This window comes from Mustela erminea, chromosome 4 (genome assembly GCF_009829155.1).
Source record: "Mustela erminea isolate mMusErm1 chromosome 4, mMusErm1.Pri, whole genome shotgun sequence".
Lineage (NCBI taxonomy): Eukaryota > Metazoa > Chordata > Mammalia > Carnivora > Mustelidae > Mustela > Mustela erminea.
In genome coordinates, this window is record NC_045617.1 from 20,919,591 (window position 1) to 20,946,659 (window position 27,069).

At 47.6% G+C, this 27,069-nt stretch overlaps 1 protein-coding gene across 9 annotated transcripts in view; it reads left to right on the top strand.

Annotated features, from left to right (window-relative positions):
• Positions 1–15,226, top strand: part of FYN (FYN proto-oncogene, Src family tyrosine kinase) — a 207,592-nt gene extending 192,366 nt beyond the window's left edge. For all 9 annotated transcript variants that reach the window (XM_032337998.1, XM_032337997.1, XM_032338005.1 and 6 more), the window contains 2 exons: positions 3,020–3,151; positions 14,647–15,226. In XM_032337998.1, coding sequence (XP_032193889.1) covers positions 3,020–3,151; positions 14,647–14,855 — 341 coding nt within the window. In that variant the 3' untranslated portion in view covers positions 14,856–15,226. The remainder of the gene's footprint in view (positions 1–3,019; positions 3,152–14,646) is intronic.
• The last annotated feature ends 11,843 nt before the right edge of the window (positions 15,227–27,069 follow it).

A 27,069-nucleotide genomic window follows, 5' to 3' on the forward strand; every position in this document is an offset into this window, starting at 1 on the left:
TTTCCCCTGATAAGATGCAAAGGAGGGGAAATTGCGTTGGCCTCAGAATCCTGCTCCCAAACCAGAGAATTTCAAGAATTGCAAATCGGCTGGTTACACAGTAGGGCCAAGTTCATTGTAGTAGAGGCCTCTGGACCCTGTCTCCTTTTCTTTACAAATCCATACTGCCTAGGAGACAACTTTGATCCTGACTTTCACTGCCTGTCATGATAACTTCAAAAAAACATGAGGGGGCAGAACTTTATTTTCAAAGGAAAGGCAGTGTTTACACCCAGGAGATCCTTCCTTCCAGGTTTCTGAGCTGTCTTGACTTCACTGGAGGCAAGAACCCGCACAGTCCCCCGCGGGGGCGCCTGTGTGGATGTGTAGGTGGTATTCCGGACAGCCCCAGGGATGCTGTTCTCATAGATGGGGGTTTGCAGTGTGCAACCTGCCTGGCCCTGGACAGAGACCCCACTGCCCCACCCCACCCCACCCTCCACCCCCGCCACAAGCCATTTGAAGCTGCATCTGTACCCCCAGGAGGCAGGAAACCAAGGCAAGGGGAAGTAGAGGTAATGAGATGAGTGAGAGGACATCCATCAGTTCTTTTGTTGAAACCGTAGTTAATGATTAACAGATTATCGCGGCTTTAATTTATTAACCTTTTTTCTGCCGGGAGAAGGAAAATATGAGTTATCTTTACAGAAGCTTCTTTTGTCAACAGTGGCTGCTGTTTCAAGGCTGAAAAGAAGTAGGAGAAATTGGACAAAGGCATTCTTTCTTTTTCTACCGAAAAGCAATATATTGCTTATTTTAGAAAGAAAACTAACGCAAAATAAATTTATTTAGGAAAGCTCCTGCTAATAAGTCTCAAAGCACATATCCGCAAATGGTTTCCTATCATAGATCTTTTACAGCCTTCATTTGAATGTATTTGTTCAAGGTTTACATATTAGAATTCTTGTTGCAGATGATGTCATGAGAAAACGATAAAGCTGACTAGCACAACGGGCCGAGATATTGACATTTGTTTGGGATTTTGTTAACCTCAGATTACGAAGTCTTCTCTCAGAAAATCCAAAATGACTTTATCCAAATTTTGAACAGTTTCTTTTCAGAAACGCACACACTCACACACACATACACACACACATACACACACAACCCTGCATGAACGTTGAATGATTCCAAAGTGGGAAGAAAGGCTCCTTTTGCTCATCATTTTATTTACAGGATTTGTGTCTGCACAGGGGAGAAAAGAAAGTTCTTTTTGCTTTCGAGATGGACATAGATTTCCAAGCCATTTGGCTCAAGAGATAGTTTAAATAGGAATGAATTTAATATACCTTTAATTCTCCGAAATAAGAGAACTCCAGCTGAGGTCTGGTCCAGGGCAAAGTCTGTTCTCGACACTGAAGAAAATCTATCACATTAATCCCAGCGGCTCAGAGTCCAAAGCTGCGTGAACAGAATGCTTGAGGGTAGGTTCTCACACAGCAGAACGCTTTGAAAGAAACTTTAAAAACAAAACGACTGTTCAGAGAATACCAGGCCTTGTGTAGAATCATGCAGCACTTAAGAAAAGATAGAAATAATTATGCTTGAGAAACACAGCTAATTAAAAATAACTCTGTGCATACAAGGAAAAGAAAACTGTAGAATAACTTCTCTGCTCCAGTGTAAATGTGAGATGCCACATAATGAAATAGTAGGATTTTTAAATTTCATTTCACACTGGCATAAAAGAGATGGAGAGGAAAATTATATTGCCAGAAAATGCCAGGGTAGATTTGCTAAAGACATTATCATGTACTGTGTTTAAAACAAAAATCTAATTACTATAATTTATCATACCTCTCGTTATTAAAACCATGCTAATTTAAAGATTTTAATTATTTGCCACTTTTGCATATTATGACTTTTCGTAGAAGATACTACAAAAATTTCTGATTCTATCATCCTTTGTATGATTTTTTTTTAAGGAGGTCCTAAGAAAATTAACATGCTTTAAATATATAATTGTGTTTACATCAGTAATAAAAATTCCTTGTTTTTCTTTTAGTTTGTTCAGTGAAATTTCTGGAACTGCTTTATAATCGCTGAGCTTCATATGTGAGCACACAGGCTGCTGAAATCAATTTTAATTCCCTGTACACCCATCTAGCCTTATAAAGAGCAGGGTGGACGCCACCCTCCCTTTTGAATTAGAGAGAGGATTCTCTTAATGATCTGAGAAGTTTCAAAGAAAAGATTCTACTGACTTGGCCACGAATTCGTTGCTTGGTCTTGAGAGATCAGACTCATAAGATAGTCACTGAAGCAAGACTGTTCTTTAAAACAATACGCCTTCTGACCGGTAGCAGAAAGGTAGGCAGGTAAGCAAGGGATCATAGAATACAGAAGAAGCTGTCCCAGGAGTAAAGATGGCCACTATCAGTGATGAGGGAAAAGGTAGAGGGAAGTAGCCAGAGGCGAAATCATTTCTCTGCCATGGGTTTTGAAGGCCTTGGGAAATAGAGCTCATTTCTACAAATACATGGGCTACAGCAAATTGTCTTCACTTTGGGAGAAGCATGGTAGTTGGATATGGTTTCTGTGTACCTCATAAAAGCACACTGTGGTCTTCTCTACCAAAGAATTCATGAGCGTAGCATTGTGATATAATACTCTATGTATTACTTAGAATATGACATCATTTCAAAGCAAAAGAAAAACCATGTAGTATTAGTTTCCTAAATCACAAGCCAGCCCCACAATCAGACCAGTCCTGTGACATTCGGTGTGGTCCTAGATTCAAGTTCTAGAAGCCAGAACTTTAAGGGGCTTTGAACATCAACCTTTTGATGGGAAAAATAAAATTAGACGAGCTCTCTTAAGGCACCAAAGCCAAGACTAGACCCCACAGCGGCTCGACTGAAGTCCATTCTTGTTTGCCGCCTTCCCCACCTCCTTTGCGAACTTCCTAGCGCTCCTCCCCTGGCCCCATACCCCGGACCATGTTCTCTGCCTGCCGAGTCACTGCGTGTTCTTTCTGCAGGTGCAAAGTTCCCCATTAAGTGGACAGCCCCCGAAGCAGCCCTGTATGGGAGGTTCACAATCAAGTCTGACGTGTGGTCTTTTGGAATCTTACTCACAGAGCTGGTCACCAAAGGAAGAGTGCCATACCCAGGTAAGAGCGGGACCTAGCCGAGGCGGGCCTTGGATTGGAGGCTCTCTTCCCATTTTGCCTTCCAAGCCCCACCCTCAACTTTCTGCCCTACGTGAGTTTGAGGAACTTGGACAGGGATTTAGCCAGGGAAAAGCAGAACTGGGAGCCCCTTGGGCATCACGGAGACAAGCAGCTGCTGTGTGTGGCGTGCCGGGAATCGTGCAAACAGCAGCTAGCACGAGCGCTGCAGCCCACCCCAGTTCGTGGAGCCTGTGCTCTCTGGGTAGGGGCGCGCAGCTGTGGCTCCAGGAGGAACAAGGGTTCTGGCACGGCTTTACCCAAAGAGAATTTGCAGACCCTTGCAGGGAAGAGAAGGAGAAGAGCCCCCACTGCTTTTTGATTACACTGTAGCACTGACCCATGGAGTGAACCTGACAGGAAAATGCCAGGACCTGCCCTCCCTGCAGGCCCCAGCCGCAGATGGCCAGACAGAACAGAGGCACTTGCAAAACGCGGTTTCAGGGCCACGCACTGCCCATCCGAGCAGTCGAAATATGCCCTATGAAAGCAAGTGTAAAGTAAAGAAATCGGAGAGGCTTAGGCTCTGGAAATTTTCTGGACTGTCAGATTCATGCTTCTCAAAGAAGCCACAGATTTAGATGATCCCCCTTAAATTCATTAATTTCAACAGATGCTGATGCAAAGGACACTCGTGCCATTTCACCTCCACGCTTTAGTGGTTATATTATAGCACATGGGCGATCTGCTTTCTGAAATGTTAAGGACATATTTTTCAGTTACTGTTGAGTGAAGAAAGAACGTAGCTCCTCCTCATTCCCTGCCTAAGAAAGGAGCTTAAAAAAAAAAAAAAAAAAGATAGTGGAGATTAATGAGGAACTGATGTCTCTTGCAAATCCTGGGTTTGTAATTCTATCTTTGCAGTCAGAGGAGACCGGGAGGGCAGATTAATGTGTAATCCCTTTGTTCGTTTTTTATGATTATTTCTGGTCATCTTCGGAGAATGCAGAGAGGGAGAGAGGATCTTTTTTCAGGTTGGCGTGGCCTTGAGACTCCTAGGAAAGCCAGCTTGGCACCGAGACAAAATGAACAAAATTCCCTGTCCCTGAAGCGCCAGCACGGGGCGCTTGGCGACGTGGGTGGAAGCCAGTTTTATTGATGGGCTGGCGGCGGCTGGTCCCCACATGCACGGGTGGGCAGACGCACGGGAGGCAGCCAGCCAGCAGGGCAGGAAGGGCTGCCCCCGAGGGGCCTGGAGAGCAGCGTGGGCATTTTTGAGTGGCTTCTTGGCAGGGGGGAAATAAATGCAGGTCTGGGGGTTTTGAAGACATGAAGGCACTTTTTGGGGGGGGGGCCTGAATTTTGAACAAATTTCTCCCTGGATCCTCCAGGTTTACAGTCAGCCGGTGTGTGGAATGCCACGGAGGGGAAAAGGTTAATGTTGTTTTGCGTTTCTGCAAAGGCTTTCCTTTCAGTGACACAAAGCCACTTTTTGTTCATCAGGGTTGCATACAGAAACCAAGACAAAGGGGCAGGGACCGGGACCCCAGAGAAGGCAGGCAGGTGTGTGCTTCTGAAGGAGAAGCTTTGCCCAAGTTTGGATTTAGCATAAGGAAAATAGCCTTGTTTTGTGACTCAAACTAAGATTCACTTAGCTCAGTGTCTGTGAGTGTGAACTGTGCCGGACATTTTGTTCTACCTGGAAAGTAAGTACAAATAAGACATTCACACTCTGAGGAAACAGATTAAAAGCTTCCTGGAGCTAGGCACTGTTTTGGTTGCTGGGGATATAGAACAATGAGCAAATAAATTTAGTTCCTGCACTCGTGGGATTTACAGTCACATAGATAAAATATGTACCATGTCCAGGAAGAAATCAGTGTTTTCTGATACTTATTATCAGAGGGAATCATCCTCATGGGATGAATTACTTGAATTTACCCCCTGTGGACCTCAAATCTTCATTCTGATAATGGGGTCAGGGACACGTGATTTGGGTGTCTGCAGAGGGGCCTTTCCCTCAAGAGTCCTGTGAGGGGCAAAGGAGTCTGCGGTGAGAACTGAGTCCACTGGATTGCGCAGAGTTACATACTCAGAGCCGCTGCAGACGTGCTATGGGGCTGGGAGAGCCACCCTGCTTCTGTGAGGTAGCAGGGCCGGTTGTGTCTGGGAGGCTTCATGGAAAGGGCAAGCAGAGTTTCTTCCGCAAGTCAAGGAAGAGGGAAGAAGATCCTGGATACAGATTGGCATATAGGAAGGTGCCAAGGCCTAGGAGAGCAGAGCTCATTCAAGGAGCTGCAGGAGAAGGAATTTGAGGGTGGGGGCATGAAGCCTGGATGTGCAGCAGGAAAGGCTGGCCAGAGCCCATCATCATCATCATGGGGGCCTCATACGCTGCCACAGGGAGGCTCTGGGGCCAGGAGGGTCCGCAGTAGAGGGCAGGGGTTTGGGGGTGGGCTGTGTCAGTGGGCAAGAGACATGAGCTGTGTCTTAGCCCCAAACAGCCAGCAGCCACAGAAAATTGTTCCCAGGCCTGTTCCTAGCCATGGGGGCTTCTTGTTTTTGTTTTTTAACATAGTTATAATCCTATTTAATTGGACTTCTGGATCTTAGAGCAAGCTCTTCTTGAGGGAGAGGCTTTTACAGAAGAATTCCAATTACAGGACTATTACCTTAATGAAGGATAACTATTCCTAAGGCACACTGTCATTAAGCTTCAACCAGACGTCACTGTGAAAGGAAGGACCTTCCCCTCCGCATCCTCACTGCTGGTGTGGCCCAGTCAGTGTGTGCCCAGGGATTGCTTCTCTGCCATGCCAAATCCCTGTGCCTGTTGGGGGTACCCTGGGACGGACTCCCAGTCCCCGCCCATCATGCCTTCCATCCTGACATCTCCATGCAAAAATTTCTCCGTGGGCTAGTCTATTTTTAAGTAATTCGTTCTTCAAGAACAGTAGGTGGCGGTATTTTTCTGAATTCTTTCATACCTGAGCATGACCTTCCGTTACCTTCACACAGAGGAAAGGGCCTTTGGCTGGTAGATGAGGTTGGAGGTCAAGGGAAGGGAGTGACTTACCCACGGATTCGTAAAGCTTCCCCGGCATTTCTGCCCAGCATGACAGCAGTTCTAGAAGTAAGAATCAGAGAAGGAGCCTAGAGTGGAGCATGTGATGTGTGAACACATGAGAGGAGACAATGGCACATGGGCCGGCTGGTTAGTTAGCGAGTTCTGTAAAAGGAATGGACTAAAAGGAAGGGAAGAAGGACAATCTCAAATGGAATGACAGCCCTAGAGCCAAAGAAAAAAGTACTGAAATGTGACACTGAGATTAACAGAGGTGGCAGAAAGGAGTTGCACGCACTCCACCCGCCCAGACAAAGGTTGCTTCCAAGACGTGTCACAGACATGCACACAGTTCCAGAGGACAGCTCTGCTCTACAGATTCCCCAGGAGCAGCCGCACTCGAACACGTTCTAGGCCTTGTTTTTCCATGAGCTGAGGTGCAGATCCATCCTCTGTGTCGAGATTAGACTGGATTTTGTACTGAGGGACTGCCGAATGTGAGAAATGACAACACTTCCATGAAAGGAGTTTTCCGGGATTCACGCATGCACTCAGAGTTAGGCACTTTCAAACCCCCCCTCTTTTCCTCTTTACCTCCACTGCCCTGTGTCAGGCCATCCGCTCTGCAGTGACCTCTTCTAGGGACTTCCTGCCTCAGTTTCTCCTGCCCCCTTACCCATTCTTTCCCTGTCGCCACCAGGGATGTTATCCCAGAAAACAGAGACCCAGCTATCTTGCTCTCCTGGTTAAAAACGTCTGTGGCTTCCCTTCTCCTTCCAGATAAACTCCAGAAGCCTGAAGTTTGCATGGCCCTTCATAACTTTTTCCCTCGGGGCGGGGGGGGGTGGACGCTGTGAGTCATTCCACAAATATTTATTGAGCACCTGCCGTGTGCGCTGAACCAGCAGACAAAAACTTGCGCCCTCATAAGCGTTTACTCTTCTTGTAAGAGACGGACAATAAACAAAGATAATAAGCAAACTGTATTCTGTTTTGGCTGGTGGTAACCGGCAGGGAGAAGAGTAATACTGGGAAGGGGACAGAAAGTGGCAAGGGAGGACCTCACTGGGAGGGTGACCTCGAGGATGGCGGGCCCTGAAAACAGCAGGGAGGCCAGTGTGGGTGGAGCAGAGGGAACAGGAGGTCTGAGAGGCCCTGGGGAGATCAGCTAGGGCCTTCCTAGGGCATTGTGAGGACTTTAGTTTTCGTTGTTAATGAGAGAATCACTGAGGGGCTTGAGTGGGAGAGCGACATGACCTGACATGGTTTCTCTCTTGCCACCCCCAGACCTCACACTGAGCTGCCCTCTGGTGTGAGTTGCTCTTCTCGGCTTCACCGTCCGCCTCAGAATCCTGCAAAGCCCAACCCACACATCACCTCCTCAGTGTAGCGTGCTTCGTGTCCATACCAAACGACTTGCCCTGTCTGCCTGCTCCCACGACACACGGTGCATCGCTATTAAAGCCCCCGTCCCTGTGTCTGGAATTCACAGCAGCTCTGAGGGCACAGGAGCTCCTTTCGATATTCCCAGTGCCCAGCACTATCTGCCCCATAATAGACTTTCAAGAAGTGTAAGCACAGGAATGGATGGATGGAAGCTCAGGATAGGAAAAAAAAAAAAAAAGATGATGCCTATGAGGTTTTAAAACAAGAATTTTTTAGTTTGACCAATAACCCGCAAAGCCTTTTAACTCTATTCCATCATCTCCACACATAAATACAGCACGGATCGTCCCAGCCACGAGAGAGCCTCTGTCCTCAGAGTTGTTCTGGGAAATTGACACTGTGTTTGGTTGAAACACCGCGTTCCAGTACGTTTCTAGGCAGACTGTCCTGGCCATTCCGTGCCCTGGCTCGCAGCTGAAAACCTGCTTTGTGAATGTGGCAGGATCTAGCGAGCAGGAGCCTTCTCTTAAGCACATCACATTTATCCATGCATTTGAAGCACTTTCAAATCTTTTAGTAAGTGACAGCTGCCTGGCTTTCGGGACTATATCCCGTCACCTGCGTGACTGGAAGAGACAAGGGAAATTAGTGAAGCCAGAAGCCCCCTTCCTTAGGGAATTAGAAGTCCCACCCTTCCCTCCCTCCGCCCTCTCAGACGCCCTACAGCCCTGAATTGCAGACATAGATTCCTCCGTGTTCAGCAGCCCATTTCCATCACCTGCACTCAGTCCTCCTGCTCTGCTCAGTGTGCCGACAGATCAGATTTTTCCGGGGGTAGGGAAAGATTAGACTCTCCCGCCAGGAAAATGGGAAGCAGAATGGAACCTCCACCCTCAGCCAAGGGTGCTTTGTCCCCTGCCCTCCCTGCCCCTGTCCCTAGCCCCCAGGGCTTCTCCTTTCCGCTGCTGAGTTCCCCCAGAGCAGGAAGCCTGCCTGGAGTGCCCAGGGGTCACGCTGCCACCTTTCCCTACAAGGTTTCTCTTGGCCAGTGTGGCTGGTGAGAGGGGGAAGCAGGGGAGGAGAAGACCCGTGGAGAGGGCAGCCAGAGAGGAACTTTTCGCTATACTGAGTCCCGCGTTCTGCTGCCGTTCGTTCTCAGCTCAGTGTTTCCACGGCCTTCCCGGTGGACACCCGCATGCTCTTCCTCGCTTCTCTTTTTCTGAGACAAAGGAGTTCTTCATAATACTGCATGACCAGCTTCAGATGATCTTTCTGTATGATGGCCCCTGAGTCGCAGTCATTTCTGTACTTATTCATACGGTGGGCATAATAAAAACAGCTGCCCTGAGGTTAGCTGGTCAAAGAAGGCCAGAGAAAGAGAACTGGACATTAGACAGTAGTGGGTCTTCTCAGAGTCACTCCTTTATTTTTGCCTGCACTCTTTGATCAGTATCTGTCCGCCCTAAATTTGTACTTTGATCCTTGATCAGACCTAATGTGCCACCTCCTGATTGTCGCCTTGTAAGCCCACTAGAGCACGTGATAGTCTGCAGCACAGGGTCGCACTGAGCAAGCGCCATCAGCCCAGCCCTCCTTCCCCTGGTGTTAGCCCGGCGCTGCCCAACAGACAGACACAGGCGGAGCTTTTCACAGGGTTTATGCAGAGAAGAAGGGGGAGCCCCTGACGAAAGCCTGATGCACAATAGAGCTTAATTTCCTTTGAACGGAAAGCTCTGTTTGCAAAAGTAATCTCAGTGTCTGATAACCTCCCATCATTCCCATTGTGAAAGTGCTCAGTTTTCCCATGGCACAGAAATCCACGCTCTTGCAACCCGTGGTCACATCCAGATGCAGACTTGATCCGCTACCAGTGAAGATGCCTGATGGCATAGAGCTGGCCCCGCCGGGATCCCTATTAGGAAGTGGCACACATGCGAAGCCTTAAGGCCAAACCCGCCTCTTTCACAGAAAACTGGTTTTGTTTGTTTTGTTTTTGAAACAGCTGAAACACAGTGACCATGGAGGCATTTTGTTGACAAATGAAGAAACTAAGGCCAGGGAGGTTGAGTCATCAGTGAGAAGTGCGGAATGGCTCTGCCAGGGGAAATGCCTTTCTTTCCCTTCTGCAAAGAATCTGACAGAAGAGAGGAAGGGAGGCTCTGTGGACTTCGTAGGTGGCTAGAAGGACAGGAATGGGACAATCTAAAAGAAGGGGGTGGGGAGAAAACAGACACACATGAAAACCGACATTGTGGGCAGCCACGTGCGGTGAGTGTCGGACGCTTGAGCCTAATTCAGAAACCATGAGGAAACTAGCAAAATGATTTAGAAAGGATAGTGTGGCCCTAATGACAGGAAGGGAGGGCAGTCTCTTGGCTGGAGAGTCTCAGCTGCAGGGTCTTGGGCAGACCGAATGGCAGTGATGCTCTCTCCGCAATCGTGTTCAAAAATCCATGGCAACAGGAGGTCCCATGGAGGATGTAGGGAAGAGGAATTGGAAAGCAAACCCCGGCACAGCAGGCCCCACAGGTTTTCTGTGGACTGAGGACCAGTGAGTTGCGCCCTATGGGAGTGACCTATGGAAATGGCCCATTTTCCAGATCTAGTGAGAGGGCAAAGACCCAGGGGCTGCATGGTGGGGACAGAAAAGGACAGGGTTGGGGCGGCGCTGGCCACCAAGTCCCCCCACCAAACCCAGTCCTCCTCCAACGTGGAGGTTGGGAACCATGGCATACACCCAACTGTGCTTTGTGACTGTGACATTCCTGGTGGCACTCCTGGTGGCAGAGAGACCCCCTCCTGCTGACAAATGGTCTCTAGTGCAGCTCCTGCTAGGAAACCTGGAGGCCCGAACTGTTGATGACAGTGTTTCCCTAAAACGTGCCCATAGGCCATGTTTTCAAGCTTCTGCCTTTTCTGTTTCTCTGCCAGCATTACCCCCTATGAAAAGAGAGAAAAAGGAAAAACGTTCCCAAGTGCCCTCTCCTCCCTCCCTGTCTGCTTCCTTGATAGGAAGTATGGTAACGAGATTCCTGTCTGGCAGCCCCGTGTCCCTCCAGACTCTCCTCTGAGCACCCCGCACTCAGGCTCACGTGTAGCGCCTCCTTGGTCCCCGGCCTTCACCTCCCACGTACTAGCTAAAGCCAGCGTCTCGGGGAAAGTGGCTAAAAGAGGGGAACAAGTTATTTTGGTAACAAAAATATGAACCCATCTAAAAAGAAAAATGAAATAAGCTCATCTTTATGGGAATGTATAGAGTAAAGCCCGTTTTTGCTAAAAAAAAAAAAAAAAAATCTTGGAATTTATCAAATTTGGATTTATCAAAATTCTTATAGCTGAGAATACTATTTCTTTAAATAAGAACACAATCCACTTAATCTGGCTGTTGTTTATAGAGTTAAAACCAACCTAAGTGAGCCTCGCTCAGAGGGCATCTCCTGACCACACAGCGTGGGGAAGGTGCCGTCCGGGCTTGGCCGTGCGGGCTCTGGCTTAGGACGGCAGGGAGACAGCTGACCCCACTCACACCGTCAATGTCAGCCGAACGTGCATTGTCTCTTTTCCCACTTTTCTGGCCAAGCTGTCATTGGTATGTTTCGGTTTGGCCCAGGGTGGGGAACTGGTTACATATGGTCCCCATGCCTTGAGGAAGTCTGGAGAGAGAAGGCATGAGGAGAGAAGGCAGAGGAGAAGCAGGCGGAAAGTCAGGCAGGAAAGGAGGCGGAGGGAGACAGTACTGGGCCTGTGACGGATGGAGGGGGCCTGCTGGGGCCTGCGTGGGTCCCCCGGCTACCTCCGCCCAGGAAGCATGCTGTCTCGGGGGATGCTACACGATAGGGTCAAGTTGCTCTATCTGCTGGGTCTGGGACTTGGGCAGGGCGCTGGAAAAACAGGCCTGACCCAAGTGGCCAATTAAACTTTCCATTGGCAGAGATTGAGCTAAGAGTTGAAAAAAAATTCATGAAATCTTTCCATTTGAGTAGTTTGTTTTTTAATGAAATGAAACATTTACTGACATAAGCTCCACAGAGCAATAGGAGAACGCTTAATTAAACTCCATGGTGCCATTTTGGACAGTCTCAATGCCAGAATAAAGCATTAGAAGGCGTTTGGGGCCCAGAGGGGTAGAGTGGAGGGGAGGTGAAACCCCTTCCAGAAGAGCCTTCCAAGGTTCAGACCTTCTGCCCTACTTTCCTCCCAGTTCCTACAGGCTTCTGGCAGGGGCGGGACAAGTGGCATTTCTGCAGGTTGGGGTAGCATGGCTTCCGAGATACTAAACCAAGGCCTGTAGTCAAACACAAAGCGAAGGCTTTAGAGAGTGCCATTCCTCATACGTGAGGACACTGGCTGCCTAACCTTTCTGGGCGAGCTGGAATGTGGTCGCTGCCATCACTCAGGCCAGAGCCTCCCAGCCAAAACTCTTAGGCCCGGATGTACCCAAGTATCAGACTTTTTTCTTTTTCTTTTTCTTTTTTTTTTTTTTAATTTTTATTTTTTAAAGATTTTTTTTATTTGTCAGAGAGAGAGAGCACGTGCGAGAGCGAGCACAGGCAGACAGAGAGGCAGGCAGAGACAGAGAGAGAAGCAGGCTCTCTGCCGAGCAAGGAGTCCGATGTGGGACTCCATCCGAGGACACTGGGATCATGACCTGAGCCCAAGGCAGCCGCTTAACCAACTGAGCCACCCAGGCGTCCCGAGAATCAGACTTTTTTTTTAAAAGAACATCCATACTGGGGCGCCTGGGTGTCTCAGCGGGTTGGTCCTCTGCCTTCGGCTCAGGTCATGGTCTCGGGGTCCTGGGATTGAGCCCCATGTCGGGCTCTCTGCTCAGCGGGGAGCCTGCTTCCCCCCCACCCCCCGCCTACTTGTGATCTCTCTCTCTCTCTGTTAAATAAATAAATAAAATCTTTAAAAAAAAAGAACATCCATACTGTGCATAGACCAGGTAACATCCTCGAGTCTGAGACCACACTCCATATTCAAGTAAGACATTATCACTTCTATAGCAGTATGTATGAATACATAAAAACAGTAAACAGCCTTGGGTTATATGGCCAAATGAGGTCAGTTCAGACCTGTACTGCTGCCAGGTGAGTTACCAGAACTTCGTGTTTCCAGAGCCTGTTGGGTTTCGGGATGATGGGTAAGGAAACGATGGTCCCTGTCCCTCACCCAGTTTGTCCAGAGCAGCACAGGACATTCTGCTAGCAGCAGCGTGTTCTTCCTCTTGTTCCCAGCTCCCCGCCCCCTCCGAGTTTTCAAAATGAGTCTTCAGCAGCTGGAGGAGGATTTCAGCTAATTAGCCTCAGAGCTGACCCAACACCCAACTGCAGAGGGCACCTGTGAAGTCGGGCAAAGCGTGGCGGCAGGGGGGCCATGCCGGTTCCCTAAAGCCCTCTCGCTAAACTAAGGGTCACTCCCAAAACGTGAGCAAGTTTCTGTTGGAATAATCACATCGAAGGCCAACTTCAACACAGCGGGAATAATGATACATGGATTTTACCACAAGAAGTTACAGTAGCAGAGAATAAAAAAGCATCCCAAAAAGGCTCATATACACATGTGACTGACAGCCTTGGAGCCAGGATAAACCCAGTTCCAAAAGTAACAAGAAAACAAAGAGAATGACAACAGACCCCAAAAGTCAGGACGGGGTTGTGCTCTGGGCCCAGCTCCTCCACAGTTGAAGGGAGCTGCTACGTGCAGACACTGTGGTCTTCTGCTGATATCCCTGAGACCTAGGGGAAGACATCTATCTAGGTTTCTGTATGGCTTGAATCCAGGTTCTTGATTTTGTTAATAAGCCAGGCCAGAAGTTGGGGAGGATTCTGGATTACAAGCTTGGGGCTAAGGAACAGCCAAAACATACAAGTGCTTGGCGGGCAGTAGCAGAAGGCAACAGGGCAGGATAAGGAAGGAGAAGTAGAGAAGAGTGTCTGGCAGTGATTGGGAGAGGGGTCGGGACATTCACCTCACCCCACCTATGGTATTTCCTGCCCTGTCAGGAAGGCCAGCACGCAGGGAGGCCGCCTTCTCCCCCAGAGGTCTCCGGTTTGTGTGGGGCAGCCTGAGGTTTCATCATGAGGCAGCTACCCCGGAGGGTCACAGAGGTCTCAAATGATAAATGGCCTGTCCAGGGTCATCAGTAAACACGGGCCCTGGAGGCGCCCTGTCTCCCCATCAAAGTCACCAAATCCCAGGGCACCTTGGGGTCACTGGGCCAGACGGTGCCCAGCCATGGGGACACAATAGCAGCTCTCAGCTGGTGGGGTAGAAGCTGGCCCGGGTAGAAGCCAAACAAATTTATGAAGTTCAAAGATGAAGTTCATAGATGCTATAAACACGGGATAGTGTATTTTTCATTCCACGGATTTCTTTTCTTTTTATTTATTTACTTATTTTTGGTCTGACTCATTCATAGTTTCTGATTGGTTTAATTGAATTGTAATTTACATGCAACAGAATTCAACCATTTTAAGAACACTGCGTTTTGACAAGCAGAAAGGCCCACCACCACAGGCAGGATACAGAACAGGAGCTGGCAGATTACCTTGTGTGGGCCAAATCCAGCTCCCACCTGTTTTTGTTTTGTATATTTTTTAAGGGCTATTCAAAATAATACTCTGCGACAGAGATCAGAGGCAGCCCACAAAGCCTCCAGTATTTGCTATCTGACCTTTTACAGCAGAGACTGCTGACCCCTGACCCTTGGCAGCCACTCTCCTCCCCTCGCCCTTGGCAGCGACTCATCTGCTTTCTGTCACTGTAGCTTTGCTTTTTCTAGAACTTCACATAAATGAAATCATACAGTCCGTTGCCTTTTGTGTCTGGCTCCTTTCGGGGACGACGCTTTCGAGATTCATCACCCAGCTTTTCCGCATGCAGTCCCTGCTCCTTTCTGAGCCGGGACTGGGGGGCGGCGTCCCATGAAGGGCCGGACTCCCCCACCCCACCCCCCCGCCACCCTCCCCACCCCCTCGCGGCGCGCAGGCTCGGAGCCGAGGAGAGGGGCGCGGCGGGACGGCGCACTCACGGCCTTGTCTTGCAGGCATGAACAACCGGGAGGTGCTGGAGCAGGTGGAGCGCGGCTACCGGATGCCCTGCCCGCAGGACTGCCCCATCTCTCTCCACGAGCTCATGATCCACTGCTGGAAAAAGGACCCGGAAGAGCGGCCCACCTTCGAGTACTTGCAGGGCTTCCTGGAAGACTACTTCACCGCCACAGAGCCCCAGTACCAGCCCGGTGAAAACCTGTGAGGCCGGGGTCCGCAGAGAGAGGCCTTCTCGGCGAGGCTTCCCCGCCCCCTCCCCATTAGCTTTCAGTTCCGTAGCCAGCTGCGCGAGCAGTGCGAGCCGTCCCGGATCAGATTGCATGTGACTCTGAAGCTGACGAACTTCCATGGCCCTCATTAATGACACTTGTCCCCAAATCCGAACCTCCTCTGTGAAGCATACGAGACAGAACCTTGTTATTTCTCAGACTTTTGGAAAATGCATTGTATCGATGTGATGTAAAAGGCCAAACCTCTGTTCAATGTAAATAGTTACTCCAGTGCCAACGACCCTAGTGCTTTCCTTTTTTTAAAATGCAAATCCTATGTGATTTTAACTGTCTTCACCTGATTCAACTAAAAAAAAAAAAGTATTATTTTCCAAAAGTGGCCTCTTTGTCTAAAACAATAAAATTTTTTTTCATGTTTTAACAAAAACCAATCAGGACAGGTGTTTGGTTTTTTTTTTTTCTTTTTTATAATATGAATATATATCATATATATGTCCCTGTACATACACCATGTGGGTGCTAACGTAGAGACCATGGCCCACCTGGGCCATAAAGCCTCGGGACCCAGAGTGAGGATTTTACTGCCAAATCAGCATAAAAGCACTGGTATCATTCTGCAAACCAGTGGCCTCCTTTTTGGCTTTTGCAAAGCATGATCCTTTTTCTTTTTTCTTTCTTTCTTTTTTTTTTCTTAATTTGGATTGCACTTTTTTGGTTCATGATTATACCTGTAGATGGCTGTTCCTTTGACTCTTTCCAAGCAGCCCCAGAGCTGAATTCACAAGTTCTGTTTCCAGTATTTGCTTTGTCTTAACTGCGATCTGTTCTCGAAGCCTAAAAGCATATTGAAGCAAGCAAATGGCCAATAACTACCAGGGGAACTGGAAGATGGATACCACACATACTTCTTGTATAAAAATATGAATGCTGAAATGTTTCAAACTTTTTTTATTTAATAAACCTTGTAACCACATTTAAATGGTCTAAAACCCATAGCATTAGAATCATGGCGACCTGCTAAACTTTCTCATGCAACTAAAATTTCTGAGGGTGGGGGTTGGACATTCCCATTGTAAAATAAGTGTTTTAAACGTTCTGTACTGCTAATGAAATGACTTTCTCTATGTCCAAGAAGTCTCCAGTGGAATAACTATGCACTACTTTACATTTCATGGGGATGCACCAAAAAAAGAAAAAAAGAAAAAAAAATTACATTTTTAGTTGCTGTTTGTACCAACCTTGAATTACATGTTTAACAACAACAAAACAAAAAGCCTATTTCTATTAAGTTTTTAATACTGGGTAGCGACTCTGAAATCTTAATTCCTTTTTTGTTATGATTTATTTGTGAGTTTACATTTTTAAATTGTTTAACTTTCTTAATTTAGTAATTAAAAAGAGAGCATTTTACATTTGAATTTTTTTTTGCTCATTTGTTTAAAACATGGAAGGTACTCTAGTAATGACATATCTGTTCCACACCAGGTGATAAGGAGTTCTCTGGTCCATTTAACCATTGTACAGTGACTTGCAAGTGACAAAAACATTCAGAACACTGGGAGTGGGTTCTTCCCCCTAGAAAGGCTGGGCCATTGTTGAGCTATTTCAGAAGATTATTAAAGCAAGCTTAAGCATACTTTCACGTTTCAATCTATCAGACATCATCTCTAACTGGTATGTTCTGTATTCCACCTGTAGGAGAAAGACAATTACAAGAAGAATCTTTATTGCCCTAGAGCCAGTGTATGTATTTCCCGTGGTCCTCTACCTCAGTCAGGGTGTCACTAGGCAGGGAAACAACCACGTGTGGTAGGAGGGGCAGTGGGTAGACTGCACTATCTGTCCAGGTGCCTGGCTGTGCACTCATTCAGCTGTGGGACCCTCAGCAGCCATCTGGCACCTCTGTTTTGGGTCCCGTCTGTAGAGATGAGGGGGTTGGATGAGATTTGCCATAGGTTCCTACAGATCTAAGATCCTGTAATTTGGAGATCATTGCTGTCATGTGGAGTTATATAAGCAGGAGAGTTTCATTGCCAAATAACCTTTATATTTAGAAAGGGTTTCCAACATTTTTTTTAAAATGGTTGAAACAAAGGGATTTTCTGGTTAACCAAGTCTTTCTGGTATTGTTTTTGGTATTAATGCAATTGCTAAATTGATTTTTTTAAAAAATCAAACATCTTCAACAATTACTATCACATTAGCGGGCAATTTACTAACATGTTCTAGATATTTTTAAAGATAACTTTGTTTTTCATCTTCACATTTCACTAGGTTGGATAATTTGCAAATATTCTCCAGAGGATTGTTATTTATGTTTCTGACTGGGTCATTCCAAAAAAAAAAAAAAGTTACAACCTGCTTTAAACAGAGACTCTTTAAGACAAAATTTGGTTTCTTCAAACCAAAGTGTAGCCTTTAACACATCAGTTGAGTTTGTTGTGGATTCTCTCCCTATGAAGCAGAACCAAGGACTTGGGTTAACTCGAGAGCAATCTGACAAAATGCTCTTAAACACGGTGGGGTTGTAGGATGAGAGAGTAGCTACAGATACAGAGACATCAGAGGCGTTTTCAGGGTTTTTCTTCCAGAAGCTACTGTGCTGCCCAGAGATATTCCTGAGGTAGACCAGTGGAGGCAAATAAAACTGTCTGCGGGGGTTCCCAACACCTCCAAGAAGCCTCCCTTCCCTCACCCCCCCGCCCCCCAGGCTGTAGAAGTGTGGAGTGAGGAAACTGAATTCACTGACTAGAAAGATGTCTGGCTAAGAAAGAAAAACACGGGCATACCTCAGAGATAGTTGCAAGTTCCAACCCAAACCACCTCAATAAAGCAAGTCAAATGGAGGCTTTGGTTTCCCAGTGTATAGAAGAGTGATGTTTACACGATACGGTAGTTTACTAAGTGTGTGAGAAAGAGCATGTCTTTAAAAAAATAAAATAAAATACATGAACTTAATTTTAAAATATTACTAAGAAACGCTGATTCGCATCCGAGCTCTCAGTGAGCTGTAGTAACTGATCACAGCGCCTCAACAAATCGAATAACGAGAAAGGATGAAATATCGCGAGAATTAGACGGAGCCCCGCGGAGGGAGCCCCTGCGGTTGCACACCTGGCGCTGAGAGACTCGCCGGACGCAGCGACGCCGCAAGCCTTCCACGTGTGAGAAACACGGCATCGGCGACGCACGGTGCAAGGAGGTATGGCTGTGACCTTAGCCGCAGGTGTTGGTGAGATTTTTTTGTCTTTTGGAGCCTGCTCGTAAGTCCTCTCTCTGCTGCTTAGGAGGACGGGCTTCCGGCATTGCTGCACTGCAGAGGGGGACTTCTTAATACACTCCTCCTTTTTATTTTCTCAAAATCGAATAACAGAGCGACTGGAGAAGACCACTTGACAAAGCTCAGACGCTGAAAATGTGGCAACACGACGGACATTCACCCACGCTCACGGCAGCTCACCATCTCCCAGGCGCTTTGTCCGTGGCGCCCTGGTGGGCTGGGAGGACCCGCGAGCCAGGAGGGGCTCCGGGGCCTCCCGTGGGTTCGGGCCCCCGGGTGTCGACCGAGCTAATGATGCATGTGTTTGGCTCTGACTCGGTCGTGGCGAAGAAAGGTGTATGGGGAGCCAGGCAGCTCCCCCAGAAAAGTGAAGGGTATTCATAAACCCTCAAATGCAGCCACAGTACTGAAGATTTTCTGACAGGTGCCAGAGGGTGTTTACCCGCCTGGAGAAAGACAGGAATCCTCCTGTGGCTAAATCTTGGCACCAGAGGATTTTTCTAGTAGCGTTGGAGCTGCAGAATTTTTATCTGAAATTTCCTCCGGGACCTGAAGAATGTATACTGCACTAATTGGAATGGTTCTTTCACGAGTCTTGAAAGAAGGTGAGGTTTTCGGCGGCATGCCGAGGGGAACTACAAGGGAGCCTACCTCCGGAGGGATGTCATCTGTCCCTGTGTCAGTGCTCAGGACAAGAGAGCCTTGCTTGTCAGAAGAGGCATTTCCTAACAAGTTATATTTGGATAAAATGGTGTTTGGTCCATTTGTTCCTGAAATGTAGTATAATAGGTTTAGATGGCTTTTGTTGGCTTTCTTATCACTAGATACGATGCTGTGGGGAGTCAGGCTGCCCAAAATATTTGCTGGAAGGAAGAAAGGGAGGGAGAGGGGGGCAAAAAGAAGGGGAAAAAAAGAAGGAAAGAAAAAAATAATCTGGAGGTAGGGAGAAAGGAGCTCGATAATATCTTATTCTAAAAATGAGACTGGGGTACAGATTTAACGAGTACCAGTAATGTATGTTTATTTAATTCACAAAAATAGGTGACAACTACAGCAAAGAAAATAATGAAAAATTAGTATCTTTAATATCTTTGAAATCTCAAATAGAACTTCATAAAGTATCTATACCTATTTTCTCAGAAACCTTTCATAATAAGTTCCTAAATCATGCCTCATTCTTTTCCAACATGCAAAATATCCAGAATCCTATGGGGGCAGGGGGAGACATGCCTTTATTTTCAAAACTCTAAGGACTGAAAATAAAAATAAAGCCTTTTCCCACCTTGGCAGGGACTAGTCCAAGGAGAATGTGATCAGCGACAAACGACTACTCCTCCAGCAGCCAGAACACTGTGCTCTCTTTCGGAATAACTACTACTCCTTGTAATACTGTGTTTAATAATATGACTCTTCTTTTAATGCATCTTTCCTGCCAGACTGTGAGTTCCTTGGGCACAGTAACTGCCTAACTGGTTCACCAGTCTTCTCCCCACACCAAGAGCAATGATGAGCTGCTGGTAGACATTGGATGGATGGATGGATGGATGGATGGATGGATGGATGTGGATGGTGGCTGAATGGGTCATGGCCACCCAGGGGGTATGATTGACCTGCAAATGATGCACTGACCTGGGCCAGTGCCAAGCACGCTGGGATATGCTGTGAGCTGCTCCATGCACTCGCCCTGCCCCCTTGCAAATGTGTGGTTGCCAGTCCTCAGTATGTGATTTAAAGACCCAGTCTGGAGCCTGAAGGGAACCCCATTAGTGCTTCCCAAATCTTTGCGCAGAACTCACCCCAACACTAATGGGAATAAACTTGTCTGCCCTGGGACCTGGGGCCTTTCAGGTCTCATTCTAACTTTGTACTTTTATGAAAATTTGATATTCTCCCTAGGATTTATCTTCACATAAATTTATCTTCACATAAAATTATTTTCCCAGACCTTCAGGTTGTGCATTGTTAAGCAGACCACAGCTTATAGAATTCCTGGCACACTCGTGCATGACCCAGGGAGAACCTGCGTCCTGCTTGAGAATCACAGCATGAAGATATTGTCCATAAAATATTACTATTAACCTAAAAAGAATGTATTTGGGAGAGGTGACATTAACCCCATTAAAATGGATTCTCTTATCTGATTCCCTTTTTTCAGGAAAGCACAGCCCTCTGACTGAGAATGGGACAGAAGACAGGAGGGTTTGATAGTGGGAAGAAGGAAACCATCCTGAGCCACCCAGAAGTCAAAGTCTGGTCGGGTCAACCTGCTGGTCCAAGATGGCAGCCATTGGGAGTAAATAGGATGGAGACATTGGATAAGGAGGAAGAAACAGAGCTGGGATGAGAGGAGTCCTCTGCCAAGGCTGTGCAAGGTAGTGGGATAATGGTAGATAGGACTGTGGATATATATATGGACTCAACATTCATTCCTTCTTCATACAGTTGTTGAGGGCTTATTATGGGCCAGCCTTTGTGCTAGCACTAGAAAGTCAAAAAGATAATGATCCCAGTCCAGTGAGAGTGGACACCCATAGAAGATTGTTATAATAAGTGCTCCGCAGGGCGCCTCTGTGGCTCAGTTGGTAGAATATGTGACTCTTTTTTTTTTCCCTAAAGATCTTATTATTTTTAACTAATCTCTACACCCAGTGTGGGGCTAAAACTTACAACCCTGAGGTCCAGAGTCATGCACTCAACTGAGCCAGCAAGGCGCCCCTAGAGTGCCTTGGTCTCAGTATTGTGAGTTCAAGCCCCACAGTGAGGGTAGAGTTTACTTTAAAATATATATATATGTATTTTAAAATACATATTTATATATATATAGTCTGCTAGATGATAGCAAAAGATGAAAGCTGTCTGGCCCAGAATGGGGAGTGTGGGAAAGTCTTCCTGGAGGAGGTGATGCCTGAACTCGATCCTAAAGGACACATGGAAATAGATTATGTATTGTTTAGTGGTGTTTTCTGCATTTGGATATGTTTCCTTCTGATTCCCAACCCCCGTGAGGGACTGGCATATGTTTAAAATATAGAAGGTGCTCAGCAAATGCATCTAAATGAAGAAAAAACAAACAAACAAACAAATCCAATCTCTCTTTCTCTCTCTCTCTGTCTCTCTCTCTCTCTCTCTGTCTCACACACACACACACACACACACACACACGCAAAACCATATAGGTGCATCAGTTATTCTGATCACTGAGCAGCTAACAAAGAGGATGGTAGATAATACCATAAAAGGAGAGAGAGAAAGGTTTTAGGCAGGTTGTTGGTTCTAGTGTCCCAGTGGGAACGGTACAGTAGTCTGATATCTATTTACAGAGTATGAGAATAAAAAAGTGGCAGGTGAAGAGACTTGTCATAGCTCCTCCCCACTCTCTTAGCAGCAATGAGCAGGGTGGAGGGGCTGGTCTCCCATCTGTGAACTCTGCCATGCTTCCCTGTCCTCCCCTTCACTAGGCCGTTTTGCCTGAATCCCCACGCAGCACGCACACTCACGAAAGAAGATACATAGGGGCAGTTGCGGGATGTCCTCTGGTTGTTTTGTTTTGGAATTTTTTTCCCTCTGGTTAATTATGAAGTGCTTGCAGTGTAGTAATCAATGAGTAGCTAATTAGAAACAGGAGAGAATGAAATGGTTATTAGGCAGATAGTGTTTTTAATGAAAACCATACATGTAATCCTGTGGGGAAGTATTACCAAATCGCAAGAGGTTTCATCTTCTTATTTATTTATTTATTTATTTAGGTGGGTCTTTACAAAAGGATTAATTTAAAATCACTCACAAACTAAACCCAGGTATGCGAATCCTTTTGCTCTTAGACGCTTCCCGAGGGGCGAGCCCCAGAACACACCAGGAAACAACCTCTGGAGATGGCCCATGAGCCCAAACCACCCTAACAGAGCCTGGGTCTGCCCCTTCCCAGAGAACAGCGAGGAAATGGTAAGGAAATGGCAGCAGTTGCCTCAAGAATTAGGGAATGAAAAAAGAATGCTTTCTGGTAAATTAACCATATTACATTGTGCACAGTAAAGTGATGGAAAAACCCTGTTAAAAAATTGAATAATAATTTGCCCACATCGTTTATGGAAAATGCATAATTTTCCTACTTCAGTGGACTTCAGTTTGGTTTAAAATCTGAACAGCTCCCGCACTGTTCAGCAGAGCGTAATTTGTGAGGTGATTGGGAAGGGGAGAGGAATCAGACAGTAATCAGCGCAATCCTGCGTGAGTCCCTTTCACCTCCCTCCTTCCACCTGCAAATTCCAGAAAATATTTGTTTGTATGTTCCTGAAGGTCTGGCAGGGAGAGCGTGGGGCATTAATCATTGTCAGAGCGATCACTAAACCACAGCCTCCCCACCCTTCAGAGGGGAAGAGGTGCTTCTCTCGAGTCAGTGTTTTTCTGCTCTAATTCGAGGAAGCACTTGGTTTTTAATAGTAGAGAAAATGGAAATGTAGCAAAGCTATACTTAAAACAGCAAGCCAAGAACAAAAGCAACATGCACGCAGCCAGAGGAGACCTTGCAAGATAAACAGATAAAACAAAAAGCCGTGCTTGGCTGGGATTCTGCTTCGGAGTCAAATGCAGAATGGAGAACATTGTTCGAGCTGTAAAGATTTTGCAATCTACAGTATTTGAAATAAAAGTCCTCGTGTAATGCCCCCAGCCCCTCAGAAGCCGTGCTGCAGCCATGAATGCTGATAGTTGGGCACGACTGATGGAGGTGTTCAGAACCAGAGTGCTCAGAGGTGAGGTTGGTGCCCTGAACTGGGCTGTGCACCCCCGTAGCAAGCCCTGTGCTCTCTCCCTTCTCCCCTCCAGCTCCCACCCTCCTACACTGCTCCCCCTCCCCTACTAGAACTGTAGAGTTTTTATTTAGACACTCCCACAGTCCGGTCATCCCTATCTCTCCACTAAAGGCCATTCATTACTTGTTTCCTAGATGCAGCCCTTAGATCTCCACCTGTCAGAGCTGTGGCTGCTTTGGTTTTGCCTTGTTTGCCTGTGTTGCCTCCTCGATGACCCTGATGACCCCACAGGGCTGAATCTTGAACCCCACGAAGACCAACACTTCTTAGCTCTTTGGTTAGCCAAAGGGGCCTTTCCCAGTCCTCCTCCCCACTCCTGCCTTCTCTCCCGCCAGCCCCTCCCTGCCAGTGGCCCAGATTTATTAGACACTAGTTTGATTCCTACGTCTCCTACCACTAGCTATAAGCTACCTTTTTGCAAATTAGAAAAAGCTAACCTACCTCCAGACACTGCTGCCATCTGCCAGAAAACTTGTTGTAAATACGCCAAGAGATCATGAGAATGCCCCCCCCCCCCCGCAAATTGTGTAGTACACAACTGGTTCAGCTGTATGTGACAACCCTAGAGTTGGAAATAATCTGAGCTATCCCGGGAGCCTGTCTGAAAGTCAAAGCCCCAATAGGTCACTCTTGCCTTTTTAGGACAGGTTGCAATTTCAAAATCTAAGTCTTTCTGTGGCAATCAGGGCAGTTTCTGGAAGAGGCGAAGAGCCCCCAGGCAGCAGTACTGATGGGCAGATAAAGCTCCAACCACACTGGGTAGATTTTTAGGAAGCCTTAGAGATAGAAAGCTGCTAAATCTGAATGTTCAGGATGCAGGGGATAGGCGGACTTGGCCTATGCTTAGATCAACCATTGCGGCACTGGCTGCTTCATTTCTTATTGGTTGCTCCGTCTGTTCCCCCCTCCAAGAATGGCTGGATGATACCAGAGGCAGACGCCTGACCAGGAGGAACCAATTCCTTGAGTGGTCACTAGCTAGTGGAATGGTTGCCTTGGAGTCGGAACCAAGAACCAAGGGGCTGTGGTGATAGACGCTTGGCCTGCAGGTTAGGTTGGCCCCGTGGGGGAGCCACAGTAAGCAGAGGGAATCCGTGGTTGGACCTCCGGGGCCACCAGAGAGAGTGACTGGGAGTAGCTGCTTTCCACACTCCTTATCTGGAGGTCCAGCTGCACTTCCGGAGCACATCTCCTTGAGATCCTCAAACCCGTGCAGTGCGCCATCTTGTCATTGAGTAAATTTAAGGGCGTTTGGGCCCCCGTAGTCCAGCTCCCCTGTTTTGCCAGCCTCGTCTCTCCCTTTCCCTCTCCATCACCTCCGCCCTAGCTCCTGGCTACACTGAACTGCCTAAGATTCCCCAAGCATGCCCTGCCCTGCTCTAGTCTCTTCCCCTGGCCTGGAATGTTCTTTCGCCTTCTCTCCTCATCTCAGCAGTCTCTCTGTCCTTTGAGGCCAAACTCAAACCCTCCCCGCTCGTGAAGCCTCCTGTGATGCCCCAGACACAGGATCACTCTGTCCTAAGAACCGCTGCTCTTGGCTTCCCACCACTCGGTGGCTCTGACAGCACATTTCCCCCTGGCTTCCCCCCTTGCCTCTGCTCACTGAGCATAGAAACTTGGCACACATCAGGCCCTCGGATGTTGCTTTGAATTTAATCCGAGGGTTGGAACCCTAAAACACAATCTGAGTTTCTTCAATCAGGAGTAGGATGCCGATAGAAGACATTGTTCCTTAAAATGGAAATGCATTTAGGGAATGCTGCAGATTGAGGGGATGAAGATCAAAGGGCACATTCTTGGCCAGGAGTTCTGAGTCTTAGAGACCCAAATAAATTGTAGACATTTTATTTCCTGAATTGATTGGAACCATAACACTGGATTTGGTGCTGTAATATAAAACTTTCTGAAACTTTTAGCCTGGCGGAAAGGCTGTGGCCTCCTGACTGTAAGTGTTAGGATTGCTCTTGACTAAAATTCGAGTGCCCAGGCCAGCAGCTGAGACTGGCTGGTAAACCTGGGAGACTGACTTAGGAGAAGCGTTCCGTGTAGACGAGGGATCTGCGGGCCCTGCTCTTGGCTGCAGTTACAGGCACACGTAGCCTCGTCCTGCCTGGGGACACGCGTCCACTCAGGTTCAAGGCCCTGCGGACCCATGTTGAGAATGGAAAGCCGCTGCTCCTGTAGACAGTGCCTGACATGACGTCGGCCTTTTGCAAATGGATGAGTGTTCCCCGAAGGTGATTTTCCGGGCCCTGCAGGCCTCACAGCTCCTTGGTCTAGGCCCTCAGCCTGGCTGGGCGGGCTTTGCTCTCCTGCTACCTTCCCATCCTGAGGCTTCTCCCTGCCTGACCTGCCCAGCCCAGGCTCCTCCTGACTGGGAGTAGGAAGGACTTGGGTTCTAGGTTGTGGGATGAGCCAAGACTTTGCTGCTCAGCCAGGTGGAGGGAGGGTCCCAACACCTGAAGCGAAGTCCACGCTCAGGTGCTGACCTCTGACCCTTACCGCAGGCTTTCTGCATTAAGCCCCACCTACAACCCACACTTGTCATTCTGCCCAGGAAGGTCCTCAGAGAAGCCATTAAAATGCAGGTTTCTGGGCCCCTCCCCAGACTTGCTGAATCAGGCTTTCTCAGGCAGGAGGCCTGGGAAAGTGCCCCTTTCTCCTCTCACCTGCAACCCCCCCATTTCCCCACCCCCTACCTTCCCCATCCCCCCACCCACTCACCTCCCCCACACTCCCCCAAACACCCCCGTCCCCCATAGCACTTCTCTCTCTGCCAAGTCACAGCAGGAGCTGATTCATGACACACTTCTCCTTTTAAGTCTCCTTTTAAGTCCCACTTGCCTCAGTTCTGGTCTGGGCAGCCCTGGCAACCACGTCATGGTCTGCCCCTGCACCAAAGGCTGGTGACCGGAGCACCCCAGAGTGCAGCTGCTCTTAGAGCAACCCTCCAGGTCAGGCCAGCTGGGCTTGGCCTGACTCAACCCCTCAGAAAGCAAGTCCCTGCTGTGATAAGGCCCTGTGACCTGTGGCCAGTTCCCCAAGAGCAGTTGGATGGAGGTCTGGGGAGTAGGGGAGCCTGACTCCCAGCACACCAGGGTGAGCTGCCAGCTCACAGCACTTCCCCTCAGGATCTGGGGCTGCAGGGTGGTGGGCCTGGCCCTCTAGCCGAGTGCTTCAAGGCGGGGCTGTCCTATTGGATGTAATGAACCTGGCCTCCACTACAGAGGCCCAGAACATCACAAACTTATAGGGCACAGAGGCCTGTTTTTTGTGCAATGGCCCTGGATTTATAGATGAAACTGATAAAACACACACACACACACACAAAACAAAAAACAAACACATTGAAATCTCCTGTTGGCTTTATTCCTGACCCCTACCTCATCCTTTGCCCAATGAGATGTCTCCATGTGGAAAGGCCCCACTTTTGATTGATATAACTATCTCAAGAGCCTCCCCTTCCCCTCCACCCCCACCCCCAGAGAATGGAACCAGATCAGTTGGAGAAGCACGGTCTCAGAGAGAGGACTGGGGTGGTTAAGAGGAACTTTCTCCAGAAGCTGAATGACACTAAGGCTTCCACACCCGATTTGGCTTTCTTAAAACTAAAACACCCTCAAGCAAGTGGTCCTCTACCTCCTACGCCTTAGGGAAATCCTATAGTTTTTCTTCTGGCCTGGCTGCTCAAGCTCTTATCCCAGCTCGCTACTTCCTTTCCAGCTCCCTGCCGACTCAGGGGACAAACAGGGTCTGAAATTTTAGTTAAATGCAGATTGCTGTGCTCCACTGATCCTGGAGCAAGTTGGCAAAACCCAGAAATCTACATTTTTAAATACATACAATTTCTCTTTTTAATGGCACAAATTCATATGTTGAAGCACTAACCCCCAGTACCTCAGAATGAGACTGACATGGGTCAAACATAATATGTCTTAGATTGTGTCTAAACCTATAACAACAGATTATGGGCAAAATAACTTTTAAAAAATTTTTAAACAGCTTTACTGAGATGTAATCCATACACCACACAATGCACTCATTTAAAGTGTCCAACTTAATGGCTTTTTGGGTAATCACATGGTTTTATAACCATGA